Source organism: Haliotis rubra, unplaced genomic scaffold (assembly GCF_003918875.1).
Source record: "Haliotis rubra isolate DU_JTF1 unplaced genomic scaffold, ASM391887v1 Scf95, whole genome shotgun sequence".
Taxonomy (NCBI): Eukaryota; Metazoa; Mollusca; class Gastropoda; order Lepetellida; family Haliotidae; genus Haliotis; species Haliotis rubra.
In genome coordinates, this window is record NW_025767690.1 from 311,628 (window position 1) to 332,928 (window position 21,301).

General features: G+C 42.5%; 1 protein-coding gene across 1 annotated transcript; it reads left to right on the top strand.

The window, feature by feature from the left end:
* Positions 1-18,098: 18,098 nt before the first annotated feature.
* LOC124264896 lies at positions 18,099-21,029 on the top strand. The gene is made up of 2 exons (XM_046699675.1): positions 18,099-18,253; positions 19,541-21,029. Exon 2 carries the CDS (start codon positions 19,734-19,736, stop codon positions 20,769-20,771), a length of 1,038 nt encoding a protein of 345 aa, XP_046555631.1. The 5' UTR covers positions 18,099-18,253; positions 19,541-19,733; the 3' UTR covers positions 20,772-21,029.
* Positions 21,030-21,301: the final 272 nt, after the last annotated feature.

Here is a 21,301-nt window from a genome sequence, read left to right on the forward strand (position 1 = left end):
GGTTTTTAGACCCGGTCACAGGTGGGCTCGATCCCGACACCTCAACCTCGCTGGATCACTAGCCTGGCGCCTTAGCCGGCTCGCCCCCTACTACTACTACTACTACTACTACTACTGGGGCGGTGGGGTGAATATCCGGGTTAGAATTGGCATTCGGCAACTCATGCAAGTCGTAGGTGGCGATTAACGGGATTGCTTGGTCAGGCTCGTTGACTTGGTCGTCGATACATATCGTATCACAATTGCGTGGATGGATGCTCATGCCGTTGATCACCGGATTGTCCGGTCCAGACTCGAATAGTTACAGACGAACAACAAACATACCAACCAAAGAACCAACAACTACTACTGCTACAACTACTACTACTACTACTACTACTACTACTACTACTACTACTACTACTACTACTACTACTACTACTACTACTACTACTACTACTACTACTACTACTACTACTGGGACGGTGGTGGTTGTTCATGTGGAGGAGGGGTAGGACTTGTGCATTTGCTGTCTCCCCCGAAGGCTCGGGTACGATTCCAGGCATGGGTACAATGTATCAACCCCATAAATCGTGTCTGTGGCGAATTTTGAGGTGATGTCAACCCTACTCACTCACCCACTACCGCCAGTGCAACAACAAGCAACATTCCAGCAACATCACGGCGGGGGACACCAGAAATGGGCTTCACACATTGTACCCACGTAGGAAATCGAACCCATGTCTTCGGCGTGACGAGCGAACGCTTTAACCACTAGGCTACCCCATCGCCACCCCGCCCCCCTAATCGGATGAAGGTAATATTTATATAATATACAATTAACACACACACAAGCACACATGCACACACACACCCCTCTGGATCCCCTTCGCCCCCGTCAACCTGCGTGAGTCACAGCTTGAAGTCACCTGTCTAAGTCGCTATAATGTCAACAACGTCGTGTATCTCATACGGTATCTACACAGGTATTGTTCTGTGCCCTTCTATGCATTTCAAGCTAACTGGAGTCCATCTTTAAAATAAGACTTCCTCTAACGTAACATACAGTAGAATCTAACTGTCCAAAGTGTCTTTTAATTCAATGTGTTATAAAAGTCGTTCACAATTGGGAAATGCTGTCCCGATCATTTCTATTTGACATATTTTCTCACCTTTTTCGGAACACTATCCCTTCAGCCATTTCAGGTGTTTGTCGTCGGCCCCAACAACACGGCATCGCAAATTATCCACATGGAAATATCCAATTATACAGTACCCGTAACACCAAATTACAGAGCACCTGTCATCGCCTGTCTTGCAATAAATCGCAAATGGCCACAAACGCATCGGTTGTTTGGGCAATGAAGACCATACCGCAGCCAACGGGTAATGGCGTGGTGATATAGAAATGTAAGGCCGTTGGCAACGAGCCAGCAACGTTATATAATGGCTTATTTGCCAAGTCTCCCGTTCATATAGAGTATACCTGTTTACGACATTGTAATAATCGTCTCGACACTAAAGGTGGGTCTGTAAGGCGGCGAACCGTTGGGTCAATACGTGTAAGTCTTGTTGAGTGGAGGAGGGGGTTGTTATATAGCTGTGTGTCAACACTTGGGGGATAATAAAACATTATTACTACCAATTAGTAGTGATCTGTGGGGATCATTGAGAAGATGCTTGGTATGTTGTGTATGTATGTATGTATGGTGGTTTCTGTCAACACGTGACTGAGTGCGTGTATGTATGTATGTATGCATGCATGTATGTATGTATGTATGTATGTATGCATGTATGTATGTATGTGTATGTATGTATGTATGTATGTGTGTATGAATGCATGTATGTATGCATGCATGCATGGATGGATGGATGCATAGATGCATAATACATGTAATACATTACTATACTAAGCGATCTTAGTGCTGAGGTGATCGTAACCCGTGAAGATCCGGGTTAGAATTGGTCTTCAGTAACCCATGCTTGTCGTAAGAGGCGACTAACGGGATCGGGTGGTCAGGCTCACTGACTTGGTTGACACATGTCATCGGTTCCCAATTGTGCAGATCGATGCTCATGATGTTGATCACTGGACTGTCTGGTCCAGATTCGATTATTTACAGACAGCCGCCATATAGCTGGAATATTGCTGAGCGCGGCGTAAAACTAAACTCACTCACTCAGGATCAAACTACCCTTATGATTAAGTCACTACCCCGAACAAAATTTCAAGCAAAACAGAATATATTTGTAACTCACAAGGGTTACAATATGGGTGATCGTATCTCAAATATCTTAATATAGACTTATGATAATTGAAGATCAGGGTCTTCAGCAACCCATGCTTGTCGCAAGAGGCGATTAACGGGATCGGGTGATCAGGCTCGCTGACACATGTCATCGTATCCCAACTGCGTTGATCACCGGATTGTACAACATCATGTACAGACCGTCGTAGTATTGCTGGAGTGAGTGATTTTTTAGTTTTACGCCGGTTTTAGCAATATTCCAGCAATATCACGGCGGGGGACACCAGAAATGGGCTTCACACATTGTACCCACGTGGGGAATCGAACCCGGGTCTTCGGCGTGACGAGCGAACGCTTTAACCACTAGGCTACCCCACCGTCCCAGTATTGCTGGAATACTGCTGAGTGCGACGTTAAACAACAAACAAACAACACGATAGTAGAAGCCTCCTGATGTTCTTGTCTGACTGACTGACTGAGTTTGGTTTTACGCCGCTGTTAGCAATATTCCAGCAATATCACGGCGGGGGACACCAGAAATGGGCTTCACACATTGTACCCACGTGGGGAATCGAACCCGGGTCTTCGGCGTGACGAGCGAACGCTTTAACCACTAGACTACCCCACCGCCCCCCTGATGTTCTTGTAATCTTCTGTGGAGGAATAAAAAGTATATAATGAGGAGGTATGAATATGTTACAAGCAGGGGGTGGGGTGTGGGGGAACTATCGGAATATCGGGGGTTGGGATTCGGGGGAAGATCATGCCAAAACATGACAGTTTCGGGGGTTTTTCAAGCAGGTCATTGCTATTTAATAGCGGTAGACTACTGACATGCCATTCCTCAGCTCAGGCACCATTAATCACTCCGAACCGACCAATCCTCGTCTAACTTAACTCCCAGCGTGAATGAAGCAATGCAACAACAAAAACAAAACATATTTAACTTCCTTGGGAATGGTTGTTTGTAGGGACTGTTTTCAGCCTTGTTTTGATAACATTTCTAATTCTATATCAACTCCATTTTTCAAGTGTATACCTCCTTTTGCTAGATATGTTCATATCATCTCAGGAAACATACTCTGACTATGAAAAACTAAGTAACTCATTACCCTCAATGCTGTCAGACGAGACCACAAATCTCGCCTTCTTGGTGCTAAAAACATGCCTTTCACTCTTTTTGGGGTAAACTTAAATTGTATGAATTACGAAACGAAAACGATCTTATCGTTCTATAGATACCATATCCGTTAACAACAAAATAATTCTATGATTAGATTTTGTGAAGTCGAGGTCATGTCCAATTGCGTTGATACATGCTTATGATGTCAATCACTGGATCGTCTGGTCCAGAATCCATTATCTACACAGACCGCCGTAATATAGCTGGAACAGTGTTGAGTTGTTAAACAACGAACAACACGACAGTGCAAGCGCTAATGTTCATTCGTACAACGCCAGTTGAGAAAGGTAAATGAAATGTCACATGCAAGGGAAATTATCGGGATATCACGGGTTGGGTATCAGGGCCCACTTGCACAAAGCGACCTTAAGTCTATGCTGGAGAATGGGAGTTACAATCATTGTAGCGCTAAGATCGCTTTGTGCAAGTGAGCCCAGGAGATGATCCTGCAAAACTTGACAGTGTTTACCTTTTTTCACGTTAGTTATTGTTGTTTTTTCATGGCGATACCCCTCCGTAGTTCAGACAGCATCACTGACTCCGAACCGATTTATCCTTGTTTAATCTCCTGACAGCCCAGCGTCAAGCACGGTAAACGAAAGTTCAAGCGCTATGTTCCTTTGTACAATTGACTGAGTGAGTTTGGTTTTACGCCGCTTTTAGCAATATTCCAGCAACATCACGGAGGGGACACCAGAAATGGGCTTCACACATTGTACCCAAGTGGGGAATCGAACCCGGGGCTTCGGCGTGGTCAGCGTACAACGTCATACTACGTCACCGTGGTCAGCGTACTACGTCACCGTGGTCAGCGTACAACGTCACCGTGGTCAGCGTACAACGTCACCGTGGTCAGCGTACAACGTCACCGTGGTCAGCGTACTACGTCACCGTGGTCAGGAGAGAAAGGTAAATCATGTCTGTGATAATATAATGTAATCGTTTAACAGCAGTTCAGAAAATCGATTATGTCACAACAGTATACATATATACAACACTGAGTATATATGCTTTTAATAAAGATGACAACAAACTCATCAGATTTAGACACTTTAACGTAAAAATGTTTTCAAAAGTGCAATAAATCTGGACGGTTGTTTCAACGTGGATATATGTTAGAGTGATGATATTTGACGTACATTATGCACATTGGGCCATGGAACAATTCTTTGGAATATACAGTAATCGTTGTTGGAGGAGAGATTCACAAAATATAGTGAAACTCGTCTCCAACAATATATGAGTTGCATAATGTACAAACAAGGTCTTCTCTCAATATTAAAGTCTAGATTCTTGTTGTGAGTGAGTGAGTTTAGTTTTAGGCCGATTTTGGCAATATTCCAGCAACATCACGACTGAGGACACCTGAAATGGGCTTCACACATCGTACCCATGTAAGGAATCGACCCCCGGGTCTTCAGCGTGACGAGTGAGTGGGTTTGGTTTTACGCCGCTTTAGCAATATTCCAGCAATGTTACGGCGGGGAACACCAGAAATGGGCTTCACACATTGTACCTATATGTGAGAAATCGAACCCGGGTCTTCGGCGTGACGAGCGAACGCTTAAACCACAGGGCTACCTCCGCCCGCGCTGCATGTATAAACCTGGTTTAATCGACCTTGAACATTGCTAGGTAGCCTGACGGAAATATGCTTTTCTTAATTGTTTTCATTTCCGGTTGTGGAACAGTGACGCGTGTTCAGTACTCAGATAGCATGTATATATAACTGTACAACCTTATAATTGGAATCGTATTCCTGCGTCGCTAAGACTGATATATATCAAAGATAACATGGATTTATGAAGCTGAAGTCATTCATATTTTTGACGTAACAGCTTTAATATATATGGCAATATCATATTCCTTACGTGTGTTGCACTAGTATAGGATTATTAACCTGGGTGATATTGTCCCTAACCCTTCCCGATCGATCAGAAAAAACATTACTCTAATAAACTTATATAACAACAACAAAAAACATACATCACCGCGTCCAGAAATGGTTGTGGTTGCGGTGAGGGTATCGTTGAAGTTCGACTTGGATCAGAGTGAGTGAGTTTAGTTTTACGCGGCACTCAGCAATATTCCATCTATATGTCGGCGGTCTGTAAATAGTCGAGTCTGGACCAAACAGCATGAGCATCGATCTACGCAATTGGGATACGATGACATGTGTCAACCAAGTCAGCGAGTCTGACAACCCGATCCCGTTAGTCGCCTGTTACGACAAGCATGGGTTCCTGAAGATCAATTCTAACCTGGATCTTCTCGGGGGTGGGGGTTTCTTCGATTTTTTTTAATGAAATGACAGGATCATTTGTTTTGTGATGGGCGGTGGGGTAGGCTTATGGTTCCGCTCGTCATGCTGAAGACCCGGGTTCGATTCCCCATATGGGTGCATTGTGTGAAGCCCATTCCTGGTGTCCCCCAGCCGTGATATTGCTGGAATATTGCTAACAGCAGCGTAAAACCATACTCACTCTGTTTCGTGACATGGGAAATGCATAGGGACTCTCTTCCCCTTTTTCCTATAACAATAGGACATGGCAATAGTTCTGTCAGTGGTTCTGCAAACCCGTGAAGATTCGTACCATTAATAAGTACATGTATATGGATGCATTGACAAGTTCAAATGTCCATTCTTATCAAGAATTGTTAATCACTGCCTGTATTAGTAAACATATACTAGGCACATAAAGAAACTGTGCATACAAAAATTTAAAATCTAAATTTATCAAACCTGTGTAGACACATAAGGATTTAAACTCAGAGATTAGTGACATGTATCCAACATGCATGCACGTGCCACGTTCCGTGACGTCAGTGGGTTCGTCCTTGTGACGTGCAATACGTTGTTGCACGTGCATTCCGGGAAAGAGAAACAGAGCAAATGAATGCCACACAATACTGTCACTTTGGAAAGCCCAGCCCCTGCCCTTGCGATCGTTCAAAAAAATTAAACGGCTATTGAAACGCATAGCATGCCAAGGCTCACGTCTGCACAACGTCATGAGGCCATTGGGATGGTCCGTGGGGGGAATGTCTCAACGACAAGTGGCTGCACATTTCCACTGCCACTGGAACACCATTTCTGCACTGGTGAGACGCTACCAGAACACAAATGACGTCATCGATCGGCCACGTTCTGGACGTCCACGTGTAACAACGCCAAGACAGGACAGATGGATAAGGGTGACCCATCTTCGCCACAGGTTTCAGACTGCAGTGATGACTGCCCGAACCATCCCAGGACTTCGCCGTATCCACCCCAACACAGTTCGACAACGTTTACGTCATCACGGGATCAGACCACGACGTCCCGCCATACGGCCTATCCTGACACAACGTCATCGACAAGCTCGCCGAATGTGGTGCCGAAATCATGTCCGCAGACCCTTGTTTTGGTGGAGAAATGTTGTTTTTACAGATGAGTCCAGGTTTAACATTTCCATAGTGATGGACGTCAACGTGCCTATAGACGTGTGGGAGAACGTTATTCACATACCCGTGGTGGACATACCCGTTATTGAGCTTGTGACATGGTCGTTTGACCCCTGTCCCGCTTGTGGACTCGTGACGTCATTGTGCTTGACTTTTCAATTGAAATTCTCCCGACTTGTTATGTTCTCATGATCCCTCCATTAAAGTTTATATATACCTTTGACATTTTTATCGTACTTATCAACTGGGATAATATTTTGACAATGCACAGTTTCTTTATGTGGCTAGTATATTTCTAACACACATATGTTTAATTCTATCGCGCAAAATATTTACTAGAGCTTCCAGGCTGAGATTTTTTTCTATTTTAACTCATTAATTAATTTATGTTAGTAGAGCTGTGCAGTTAATACAATATGCAGGAAATATGAGATGTGTGCTTCCATCCTTGGGAGCGTAAGGGGAGTGTTAGGGGAGCGTTAGGGGAGTGTTATCCTCAGAGTAATCATAAACATATTTTAAAAAAATATACATGTACTTTCAAACCTGTATAATAATTGAAGGAATAATAATGCACTTACAAACCTACAATTCCCGCAGGGTTACTCCAACTCAAGTCAGCTGGCATATTTATATAAGTTTTTATAACGTTGGATAACCGAATGCAGGACATTTTCCCCATATGGACAAAGTTAAATTTAGATAGTACACGACAGGGGCGGGTTAAGAGGGGTGGGGTGGGTTTGTGTGCGCGCACCCACAGACGCTCGTGTCTTTGCGAGGATTAAAGATTTTATAAAATATATACAAAAATTTGAGATGAACCCCCGACTCGAAATGCTTCACAGTATAATACATTATGATGTATTGTACTGTGAAGCATTTTGAGTCAGGGGTCATCTCAAAAGCAATATTTTTTAATAATTAATCCTCGCAAAGACACGAGGGCCTGTGCGCGCACCCCCTTTTCCCCGAAAAACATTTCCCTGGGGATCATTTTCTCTTAACATTTGTACTTCATGATTTATGTGCACACCCTTCTCCAAAATCCTCGATCCGCCCGTGCAAAATTGCTGACGTGACGTCAAGTTATAATCACTCACTCATGTCACATTGAATATATGATTCATCAACAGCAGGTTTTGCTATTTGATAAATCATACAAATATGAATCTCATAATTCATCATCTCTTGTCAAGTTCACTAATCAACGTCACAGATAACAGGTATTCCGTTCATTCAGATCTAGGGGCGGTGGGGTAGCCTAGTGGTTTAAAGCGTTGGCTCGTCACGCCGAAGACCCGGGTTCGAATCCCCACATGGGTACAATGTGTGAAGCCCATTTCTGGTGTCCCCCGCCGTGATGTTGCTGGAATATTGCTAAAAGCGGCGTAAAACCAAACTCAGTCAGTCAGTCAGTCATACATGTACAATGAATGAACTGACTGAGTGATCATGCCCTTCTTCCATCAGCGTGAAAGGACCACCCACAGGGGAAGAAAGGATTAAAAATCCTGAACATGTCCTGTCTACGTGGTATTTTGTATTCACTACCAGTCTTCCCCTGATGATAAACTGTTATATTTGGCATCCCCAAGCACCAATTCTCAGTATGCCCGCTGAGCAATCGTCAAAAACAGAAAACCTGAAAAGATCATATCTACGTGGCATTGTCATGCATGACGAAAATACCGCCGTCCAAGGTGGATAAATTATAAACTGTACATCGATAGGGTGAAGCGGTACGCTCTTACCACGGTACGGTACGTATTGCGGTACAAGGCCTTCGGTTCGGTCCGTTTCGGTTCGGTACATGAGATACGATCATTTTGCAGAAAAGTGACAAGAGCCAAACCTTACATTGTTTAATAACATGGGAAAAAAATAACCATATTTTTTGTTATTTTGAATGAACAAAACTGTCTTTTTTATGACTAGACAGTAATGACGGCACGAAACCCGAAAATACCGAATTTTGGGATTGCATTACGGTATACCGAACCAAGGCAAAATACCGCGGTTCTGCTAATACCGCAGTATCTAGTTTTACCCTTACTTATATACCGACAGTATTGCAGTCATATAACCATACATATATATAATACTGTAACATATTGTATTGTATCAATTTGCGTTAATTAAATATACATATTATATATATTTGGACGAAAATTGAATTAATGATTAAAGCTTGACTTGAAAAAAATGTTACCCGTGGTTTTGTTTTCCTTTTGGGGATAGCGACAATTATGCATGAGCAGTTACTTTAAAATTTAAAGTTTAAAGTTAAGTTTAAAAAAAGACATCTATCTCGTATGAGGAAAATATTATCTCGTCTACATATCACTCACCTTCACCAAAAATACAAAGTTAACACCCATGTTGATAATTACTGTAACATTTTGTAACCCTTGTGAGTTACAAATATATTCTGTTTTGCTTGAAATTTTGTTCCGGGGTAGTGACTTGATCATAAGGGTGGTTTGATCCTGAGTGCGTGAGTTTAGTTTTACGCCGCACACAACAATATCCCAGCTATATGGCGGCGGTCTGTAAATAATCGAGTCTGGACCAGACAGTCCAGTGATCAACAGCATGAGCATCGATCTGCGCAAATGGGAACCGATGACATGTGTCAGCCAAGTCAGCGAGCCTCACAACCCGATCCCGTTAGTCACCTCTTACGACAAGCATGGGTTACTGAAGACCAATTCTAACCCGGATCTTCACTGGCCCTAGGGTTATATTTCTCTCTAGAGTGATATTCTCCAAGAACAGGATCCGTCTAGAGTGAACGTTAGGGCGAGTGATTTAATAATAATACAAGTTATACAACGGCGCCTATTAGAGGCCCAGTGTCTACAAACCGCCGCCATATACATGTAGCTGGAATATTGCGGCGTAAAGCTCGGTCACTCACTCATGACAACAATGGGTCTGTGGAAGGGAGAATGATATGGTTCAACACGACTCACTGGATGTCTCTGAGGAATTGTGGATTTTAAAAACGATTTTGTTCTCAGTTTCGTTAAATAGTAAAATAACAAGAAGCGGGGACAGAAAATATACAAAATAGCTAACTGAACTGTTTTACAAAGATTATGTTACACACGCCTGCCAGCATGTAAGAAGACTTGTCACGTTTTGTCAGCGGCATGAAACGTCTGAAACACACGCACGCACGCACGCACGCACGCATACTAATGAACTCTGTAAAAATTATTAACGTAACCCTATAATTGTCCCTTCTCGGACAGTACCGTATTTTTTTTATGCAGCTCTGGCGGTATAATATCTAACGGTAAAAGTATATCTATCCGTTTTACTGTTATGTTAATATGGCCAGACTTACAGGACATCCTGCAATCATGCACCATTACGTAAGTATGGACGTAAAACCTTCCATGTATCTATTTTAGCATAAATTGTTAATATGCAAGTATGTGCCCAATACATACACAAGTATGCAAAATGTCCATATAAGCACTCGCCGTGATATTGCTGGAATATTGCTAAAAGCGGCGTAAAACTAAACTCAGTCAGTTAGTCCATATAAGCAGGGAATATCTACAGTTAACCCTGTTGTGTCGAACTAGAAAGGACCAACTTAGATACTTCGAGTTACCCGAGGTTCGACACAACCGCAAAATGATGACTATATAGTAGAATACTCAGGGACCAAGCTCTTACTTCGAAACAACCGTAGTTCGACACATCGAAATTCGAAAATGTGTCCATACTAGAATATGCAGAAACTAACATTTTGTTAAAGGTGAAATAAACTACGGTTATGTCGAACTCAAAGGGACCACTCGTTGCAGTTCGACCCGTGAAGATCCGGGTTAGAATTGATCTTCAGTAACCCATGCTTGTCAGAAGAGACGACTAACGGGATCGGGTTATCCGGCTCGCTGACTAGGTTGACACGTCATCGTATCCCAATTGCGTTGATCGATGCTCATGATGTTGATCACTGGATTGTCTGGTCCAGACTCGATTATATACAGACCGCTGCCTTATACCTGGAATATTGCTAAATGTGGCGTAAAACTAAACTCACTCACTCACTCACTCACCTAAATCGGGCAGTACTTAGCAATTATGATAGCAGCAGGTGGAAACTACAAACCAACCAACCAACGTTTCAGTTCGTTAAAACCGTAGTTATACGCATTTCGGTTAAAATACCCAGTAAGAGGCCGGGATAAGAACACAAACAGCTCGTTATACCCGTCAATTCGTTACAAACGTAGTTTACTGTACCTGTAAGTCAGCACGACCCTCGTAATACACTTCAAAGTATCGTTACATCTGCGACGGGATTTCCTGTCTAAGAGCTGGAGTGAGGCTCTTGTAAGTGTGCCGATATTTCCGATATATATTACCATATTCCATAACGCTGATGGACTGATAAACATTCAAACATGATTCCGAAACCGGAACCAGTTCCTCTAGTAGGGGAACTACTTAACATTACGTCATGTGGAGTTTCACTTTCGTGAGTGTAAGTATAACTTTGAACCGTTTAGCAATATTCCAGCATTAATGTCCTTATCGTATATATACTGACGTTCAAAAGAAAGTATACTAGTCCAAATATTTCGTTGTTCTTTATGGAAAATGCTCCAACAAATCAGGTGTATATTTTCTTGTGTACGTCATTCTGATCTGTTCTGTGAACTATGGGTTGGAAGATCATAATTAGTATTGATTGACTGATTGGTTGGGTGGTTGGTAGCTGCATTTCAATACACAGAAGGAGGTATTAATTATTTCACAAACTGTAAATGTCAGAAGAGTGATCTTTCATGATAAATAGAACCTCACCCGAATGTCTCTTGATAATGAAAAAAACACACACGTCCACAAAAGTTTAAAACTCTCCGACCGCCTCCGTGGGTCTAAACATTTGATGGGTAGTATAGGTATATGGACATGACTGATTGCTACAATAATGTAAAACGTATTTCTGTTACAGTACAACGTGTCGGCTCAAAACATAGACTGTGGACAAACCTAACTGCCTCCGTGGTGTAGTGGTTAGAGCGTCCGCCCGGAGATCGGAATGTCGCGGGTTCCATCCTCGACCGCGTCATACCAAAAGACGTTAAAATAGGGTACTTGTTGGTCCCTGCCTGGCGCTCGGCATTAATGGGTACGACAAGGACTGGTGGGCTCGGAGTCAGTATACTGTGTCTGAGTGGGGTATTCATGCTTCACTGCGGCGTGGTATCTCAGTGGGCTAGCACTATAAAACCAGCTTAAGTCTGGACTAGTAAAAGCAGCCGCACATACACATACACACGCATGCACGTCGTCATATGAGAGAAATATTCTCAAGCACGACGTTAAACCCAATTCCACCACCACATTTAAAACTCTCCAGCAAGCCAAGGCGTTTTAAACTTTTATACACTCGCGTTGATCAATGCAATACGAAAAACCCCAAACCAACAACCCGCACATACACATATACACGCATGCACGTCGTCATATGAGAGAAATATTCTCAAGCACGACGTTAAACCCAATTCCACCACCACATTTAAAACTCTCCAGCAAGCCAAGGCGTTTTAAACTTTTATACACTCGCGTTGATCAATGCAATACGAAAAACCCCAAACCAACAACCCGCCCCTAACACTGTAAATTCACAAAAACCAAAATAAACGAAAAACAAAACAAACAAACAACAAACAAAACCTGACCACGCAGGTAAGGCCCTGTGACAGGAGTGAGTGGATGGGTATGGTATTACGCCGACGGGACACCAGAAATGGGCTTCACACATTGTACCCATGTGGGGAATCGAACACAGGTCTTCAGCGTGACGAGCGGTCGCTAAAATTATTAGGCTACCCACCGCCCCCTTATGATAGGAAGCAAGATGGTGAATTTGAAATAATGGATTTATAACTTCGTTGATGAACAAATAAAATTCCCTTTCATGCTATCATAATGTTACTCTGCGGTGACAGAAGTATAAATCATGTATGTTTAGATGTTTAGTCACAATAAGTTCGCACAAACCATTGTGCGTGGTTAATAACAGACATTGGTAATTTGAACAGGAATATTAGAAACGTTCTCGTTTCGAGAAATAGTTGTTTCTTAACCATGACGCAAATATGGCGCTATCATGTGCATACTCGGTATATTTCCTTATGACAAGGAAACGCATAGATTTATCACACTGAAAAACAAAACAAAAAAGGACTATTCCTCCTTGAAATGAATAATACTACAATACTTACGAACTATAGCATATATAAAACGTAGAATCTCCTTGAACAATCGCCATTGTTGCTTCGTTTCCCTGTTAAAATCAGTTGGTTTACATTTCCTGACAATTGATACTGAATTAAGACGGTATACACTCCACTGACGCCAGGCGTTCCTTCATTTAACAGCTATTTAGGCGTTAAGGCCAAAAGAGTTACCTTCCTTGTTCTACTTACGGTCTGACTTCATGGTGTACATCGATTTGCGAAAAGGGAAGCGATATACGGAAATCCTACATTTAAAGGAAGGTTTCTTGTATCCGTACACAGAATACGTGGAAAATGATATTTATGCCAACAGCTGGCACAAACATAGGTTGTTTCATTGCTTAAGACCGCTCCCAGCAATATTCCAGCAAAATGGCGACGATCTGTAAAGAATATCGGGTCTGGACCAGACAATCCAGTGATCAGCATCATGAGCATCGATGTATGCAGTTGGGATACGACATGTGTCAAACCAAGTTAGTGAGCCTGACCTCCCGATCCCGTTAACTAGTCGCTTCTGGGTTGCTGCAGACCAATTCTAACCTGGATCTTCACGGATGTTGCATAGGTTCGAACTGAAAAATAAATATGCATACCAACTTGCAGTTGTAGGTCTGTATTTAATATATAAACTACCCATCAAAAGTTTAGACTCACTAAAAGCACTCACTATATGTTATGTATATATATACGGTAACATCGAAGATGAATTTCTCCACTGATTTAGGGGGAACCATCTGCAAACCTTATGCAGATGAATTGCACGAGGATCATGCATCAATTTTCTGAAAAACATGTGCAAATATCTATTTCTATGACTGAATTAAGTGGCTACGGAAAGAAAAAAAATAGAAAAGTGGCTACATTTACACTAGTGAGTCTAAACATTTGATGGGTAGTATAGGTATATGGACATGACTGATTGCTACAATAATGTAAAACGTATTTCTGTTACAGTACAACGTGTCGGCTCAAAACATAGACTGTGGACAAACCTAACTGCCTCCGTGGTGTAGTGGTTAGAGCGTCCGCCCGGAGATCGGAATGTCGCGGGTTCCATCCCCGACCGCGTCATACCAAATGACGTTAAAATATGTTACTTGTTGGTCCCTGCCTGGCGCTCGGCATTAATGGGTACAACAAGGACTGGTGGGCTCGGAGTCAGTATAATGTGTCTGAGTGGGGTATTCATGCTTCACTGCGGCATGGTATCTCAGTGGGCTAGCACTATAAAACCAGCTTCAGTCTGGGCTAGTACAAGCAGCCGCACAAACACATACACACGCATCCACGTCGTCATATGAGCGAAATATTCTCAAGCACGACGATAAACCCAATTTCACCTCACCTCACCTGTGGACAAACCTGTTTAAACTGATTAATCTGGATCTTTCTAAATAGAGGACCACATTTTTTGTGTCCCGAATGTTTATGGATCATGAAGTAAAACTTGTTTAATTCGGAACTTATTCACTCTGAATTGAGACGGTATACACTCCACTGACGCCAGGCGTTCCTTCATTTAACAGCTATTTAGGCGTTAAGGCCAAAAGAGTTACCTTCCTTGTTCTACTTACGGTCTGACTTCATGGTGTACATCGATTTGCGAAAAGGGAAGCGATATACGGAAATCCTACATTTAAAGGAAGGTTTCTTGTATCCGTACACAGAATACGTGGAAAATGATATTTATGCCAACAGCTGGCACAAACATAGGTTGTTTCATTGCTTAAGACCGCTCCCAGCAATATTCCAGCAAAATGGCGACGATCTGTAAAAAATATCGGGTCTGGACCAGACAATCCAGTGATCAGCATCATGAGCATCGATGTATGCAGTTGGGATACGACATGTGTCAAACCAAGTTAGTGAGCCTGACCTCCCGATCCCGTTAACTAGTCGCTTCTGGGTTGCTGCAGACCAATTCTAACCTGGATCTTCACGGATGTTGCATAGGTTCGAACTGAAAAATAAATATGCATACCAACTTGCAGTTGTAGGTCTGTATTTAATATATAAACTACCCATCAAAAGTTTAGACTCACTAAAAGCACTCACTATATGTTATGTATATATATACGGTAACATCGAAGATGAATTTCTCCACTGATTTAGGGGGGAACCATCTGCAAACCTTATGCAGATGAATTGCACGAGGATCATGCATCAATTTTCTGAAAAACATGTGCAAATATCTATTTCTATGACTGAATTAAGTGGCTACGGAAAGAAAAAAAATAGAAAAGTGGCTACATTTACACTAGTGAGTCTAAACATTTGATGGGTAGTATAGGTATATGGACATGACTGATTGCTACAATAATGTAAAACGTATTTCTGTTACAGTACAACGTGTCGGCTCAAAACATAGACTGTGGACAAACCTAACTGCCTCCGTGGTGTAGTGGTTAGAGCGTCCGCCCGGAGATCGGAATGTCGCGGGTTCCATCCCCGACCGCGTCATACCAAAAGACGTTAAAGTATGGTACTTGTTGGTCCCTGCCTGGCGCTCGGCATTAATGGGTACAACAAGGACTGGTGGGCTCGGAGTCAGTATAATGTGTCTGAGTGGGGTATTCATGCTTCACTGCGGCATGGTATCTCAGTGGGCTAGCACTCTAAAACCAGCTTAAGTCTGGGCTAGTACAAGCAGCCGCACATACGCATGCACGTCGTCATATGAGCGAAATATTCTCAAGCACGACGATAAACCCAATTTCACCTCACCTGTGGACAAAACCTGTTTAAACTGATTAATCTGGATCTTACTTAATAGAGGACCAAATCTTTTGTCCCGAATGTTTATGTATCATGAAGTAAAACTTCGGAACTTATTCACTCTGACTGAAAAAATTGGTCAAAGATCCAGTTTGTCATGTAAGAGACGTACTCTTAACCGGAATAATTTTTCATTTTTATTTTCTTTGTTTTTAGTTCCCTGAGATGTCTAATACTGCAATCGAAACAGAACTGTTGTATCAGCGTAGTTATTAATTGTTATCACTATCATTATCATTTGAGTTAGAAGTAGTGTTGGGAATTGGTGTAAATCTCATAATTGATGATTGGTTCATTACAACCGATCAATCATCAAAAATAATTGGTTAGCGTCATTTATCAAATTTTCCTGGTTATGTTTGTTAATGCACAAAAAATAAAGAAAAAACATGTAGTTCTCTCGGTTTTTCGCAAATTGCACAAAATGCATTTGCAAATTTCACATCTTTAAAGGATGACTAGTGTGTTAGGAACATACATTTCCTGGAGTTGTTAAGATAAACTTAATCATGACTTGGAACGAGCTTGTAGTGCTTATGCAATGTCGAGACAAAATCAACCTTTTGTAAAAATATTGATATTTCAAACCAGTGTTCCAAAATTGTTTGTGTTCGATTATGAGAAAACATGATCGATTGCTTGGTCGTTTTGTCATTGCGACCAATCTTGCGACCACCACTCGTTAGAAGTCTGACAAAGTGATGTACGAGGTCCTTGAATGGGGCAAAATAAAAGAGCGGTGAGATGAGCATCAAGATTACTGCTCGTTTACAGTTAGGGCGGTGGGGTAACTCAGTGGTTAACGCCATCGCTCGTCACACTAATGAATTTACGGGTATACATTATCTACAAGTCCCACCTGGTCTGTAAAGTCCTATTTGTCGAGCACGACGTATGTTATCAAGAAAACAAGTTAATCCTCGAGAAGTTAGAAGAAATTGTTTGATACATGGCCTCGTATCACCAATGTGAAGATCGATGCTCCTGATATCACTCGGTGGATTGTCTGGTCTCGAGTCAAATATCTGGTCGTTAAACTATGGTGGCTGATTAGGGCCGTGCTATCGCTTTCTCGTCTCGTGTTATCGCTTTCTCGTCTCGTGATATCGCTTTCTCGCTTTCTCGCCTCCGAATTTTAAGGCGAGAAAGCGATGGCCCTAATCAGCCACCATATTAAACAGCAAACAAGTTAAACATTTACTAATGATTTCCCCATGGCACCTGACAAAAGTAACTGAAGCGGATATAAAATATATATACAACTTAAAGACCTCAAAGAAACAATCGTTTCTCAGTTGCTCGCTCCGTTTGCCGTTTGCAGCCTCATCACTGATGTCATCGGCAAATATAAGTAGTTTCACACATTGATTCAGTCATGAATTAAGCATTTTTCCTTCCCGACATGTTAGTTTTGATTGTTGCCTCGAATACTTAAGAATAACTTCCTGGTCACGTTTTTGTTTGTCGTTTGGTGTTACAAGCAGTGTGCGAAATATCCACTGGCCCGCTAGCCCGTGGCTAGTAAATATCCAGTCGGGCCAGTAAATCGCCAGTCACTGGCCCGACTGGCTAGTGAATTTTGATGGGGTTTCATTTTGTAAATATATCACTCTCTCCGACTTTATGGCCTGATTATGGCAAGATCATGGCCTGATAAAATGTTCATCATAATAGCAGCTTAATAATGAAACACCTGTCATGCCGACGATATCTCATTCTCATCTATTTTTGTAATCCTTTGCATAGTTTCTACATTCAAATTTTGGGCTAGTGAATTATTTTGTTGACTAGTAACTTTCAGGCATAGCTAGCCCGACTGGCTGGCAAATTTGGAGACTATTTCGCACACTGGTTACAAGTATTATTCTGAAGTGTGTTTTTATGAATTAATTAAAACAAACTTTACTACAACTGTAGTTTTGTCATGCAATTAAAAACTTGTTAACTCGTCACACCTAAGACCTGCGTTTGATTCCCCCCAAGCCCCCCTGTTCCTACGTCCCTGCATCTTAATATCTAAGGTTGCATTTTAAGGATTCTATCCCATTATCTGTATTTGATAAACTCGATTTCAATCAAACGTGATTGCCAGAGATGTGGTAGCTTCGAACGACTCGTGTCACTAAGTAAATACCAGTAGAATGATTTAATGCATTAGTTCTACATCCATAAATACCACGTTATACACATCCAGCCCCGATTGAGCATTGTGTATGATTTTGGAAGGGGCGTACGCACGTGGATCTCGTGCTTCACGTGCACATTCTCGTTTGCGGTAAGCGTTGACAGTAAGGTTTCTGTGCCTTGCAGCGTTGTATTGTAGGAACTGGGAGGCGAAAATCATGAAAGTGGTAAGTAATTGTAAACGTTTGTACGTTGATTGTAAATGGCGAGGCATGAAAAGAACCTTTTTAGGATCCACGTCCATGCTTTGAATAATTAGCAACATCTCATGAAACCGTTACGAAAGTTAGCCGTGTGTGGGTCGAGACATTACAACTGCCCCTATGTGTTGCAAAGTGGACATATTGTAAACGGGTCAGTCTTCTTTTCTCGCATTCTTGTCACATAAACATTTGTGAGGGCTGTTGATCCCACCTTGGTCACAGTAAGCCAGGTGTTCGAGAACGGATGGAGATGGCACAGCACAGGTTAATGAATCAATAACTTTGTCTATGAACGTGCTTCTCGAACACCTGGCTGTCCCTTTCTCTGCCCTCGTAACAAACAGTGAACTGGGTCAATATTTTAATGATAGTTTATTAAACAACTTTTTTATTTTAAGGACAAAAATTCTGCAAAAACCTCACAGAGTGGGTATGATGTTTTTGTAGGTATGGGAATTACGACCACCTTAGCGCTAAGATCGCTTTGTATAACGGCGCCCTGGTGAGAGAGGAAGTTGAGTTTACGCCACCTTTAGCAAATTTCAAGTAATAGCACGGCGGGGGACACTAGATATGGGCTTCACACATTGCAACCATTTGGGGGATCGAACCCAGGCTTACGCTTTGACCGCTAGGTTAACCTGTTCAGATTGTTTCCGTTTCTTGATACAAACAACGTTAGGTAGAATTTGAAGGGACCTATGCAAATACGTCGAATTATCCAGGGTTCAACAGTCTGCCAAAATGATGACGAGGCTTTTACTTCGGAATACCGAAAGCTCGACACAACGGGTTTTTCTGTATATACAGTAATCAGCAAATTCATTGATTAAATGGGTGGGATATATCTTTGATGTTTGATATTCTCCTAATCACGAAATCAAGGCGATTGTGGGCCACTGGTTCGCCCTGACTAAACATGTAGATTTGTTAGCGTCACGTCCGTTTCATGGGTTCGTGAAAGTGGTAAACATTTTATAAATGTATCCCTTTGGCCTTTCGTCCCTTATTCAGCTGAGATACCGTGAAATGTTCTTAAATGGCGCAACAACCACACTCGCCGTTTACGACCGCCTCCGTGGTGTAGTGGTTAAAGCGTCCGCCCGGAGAGCGGAAGGTCGCAGGTTCGATCCCCGACCGCGTCATACAAAAAGACGTTAAAATATGGTACATATGAGCGAAATAATCTCAAGCACGACGTTAAACCCAATTTCACCTCACCTCACTCGCCGTTTACGTTTTCTCTTACAGACGGAGCTACACCTGTTATGGTACCTGTGCGCCGTGGCGTCGCTTACCTACGTCTACCTCATCACCGTCGGCAGCATCGGCATGCTTGCCCAACAGTACAATCTGCCGTTTCCGCCAAAGGTCAAGGACACTGTAGCTGAACGGTTTCAGCCGGGCGCCTTGAAGCAACTCGTACAATACAACGCCGCCTGGGATGAAGCTGATAGGCAACTTCCAATCCTCGCGTCATCCGGTTCCACATTTACCTCTAACGATTCCGGAAGTAACTTTGAAAGGTCAAGGTCAGCATGAGAAGTTCCTCATATACCTCTGTCAGCGTGGGAAATACTGCGGAGGTCTCACGGACAGGATGATCGGTATCGTCACAGCTTACATCGCTTCAGAGATAATGGGCAGGAGGTTTGGAATCAAGTTCGACTCCCCGTGTTATCTTTCTACATACCTCGAGCCAAATCTTATCGACTGGGAAATAAGCCCCTTGGACCTGAGAAACAAAACTTCAAGGGAAAGTGTACACTTGGGAAATGCCGGATTCGGCACTAAAATGAACAAACACCTAGAAAATCTGGCCAAGATAGATATCATATACTACAGGGGCAACGTGGATACATTGGCACATTTAATGAAGAAGAAATTGATAAGATCTGTGCAGTGGGCCAGAGGTAAGTCCCTGGTCGAGGTGTACAATACAGCTCTAACCCGCCTGTTTAAGCATTCAAAACGTCTGAATGAGAAGTACAAACTATTTAAGTCAACTCTGACATATGGCCCAAGACAACTGATATGCTCGCACATGCGCATGGGAAGGAGTGAGACTTTAACAAGTGATTCCAACCTAACTCTTACCCTTCGACCCCGCCCGGACTCGGTGATCCAGTTTGTGAAGAATCGCTTAAAAGCCGGACAGGCAGATCTGTTCCTTGCAACCGATTCTGAGGAAATTCGCCAAAGGTTCAAGAAAGAGTTCCCCGATAATTTCCGCGAAGTTGAAGGGCCGATAACTCACATAGACCAAGGCAGGGGACGCTACAATTGCGGGGCAATGGGTAAGGTGATACTTGATCAGTACATTCTGTCGACTTGTAAAACTCTAATCATGTCGAATAGTGGATTCAGTCGACTTGCCGCTATCATGCGGGGCTCTGACCGTAACCTTTACCTGGCCTTGAACAACGGGAAGATCATTCGCCAAAAGAGAATGAACCCTTCACTGTCCTACCGTAGACGATGACATGGCGCCGTCACAGTGGGGCTTAAGTTGTTGTTGTTTCTATACCACTGTTACTCTTCTGTTATGTTTTGCTTGTTTTGTTGTTACCTGTTACGACCATTAACTGTAAACGTTAATTTGTTCCTTTGTAATTGTTAACAGAGCCACATGAACCCGAGAATGATTCTTTTCTGACCAAACACATGTATTTTGAGAGCAGACATTGGAATCTACCGTCAGTACCAATACTTTCTGCAAATAAATTTGGAAAGTCTCAAAGGTGTTATTGGTATAATTTTTCATGAAAGCAAGAAGGAAATCACGAGGAAGTGATCATTCATTCTGAAGGCACGTCGTATCACTCTCATCAGAGTTGCTTCCCTTGACTGTGCCAGAATCCTTTGCTCATTATGATTCGACAGCTGATTACGATTCTTGGTAAATGTCTTAGACTCGCGAATTTTCCAACAATCGATGCTCATACTTCTGATCAGTACTTGATCACTGGATTGTCTGGTCCAGACTTATTTATTTACAGACCGCCGCAATAT

What these genes read in the sequence shown, in the direction of transcription:
- LOC124264896 (XM_046699675.1), top strand. Translation starts at nt 19,734, where the DNA reads ATGAAGCTGATAGGCAACTTCCAATCCTCGCGTCATCCGGTTCCACAT.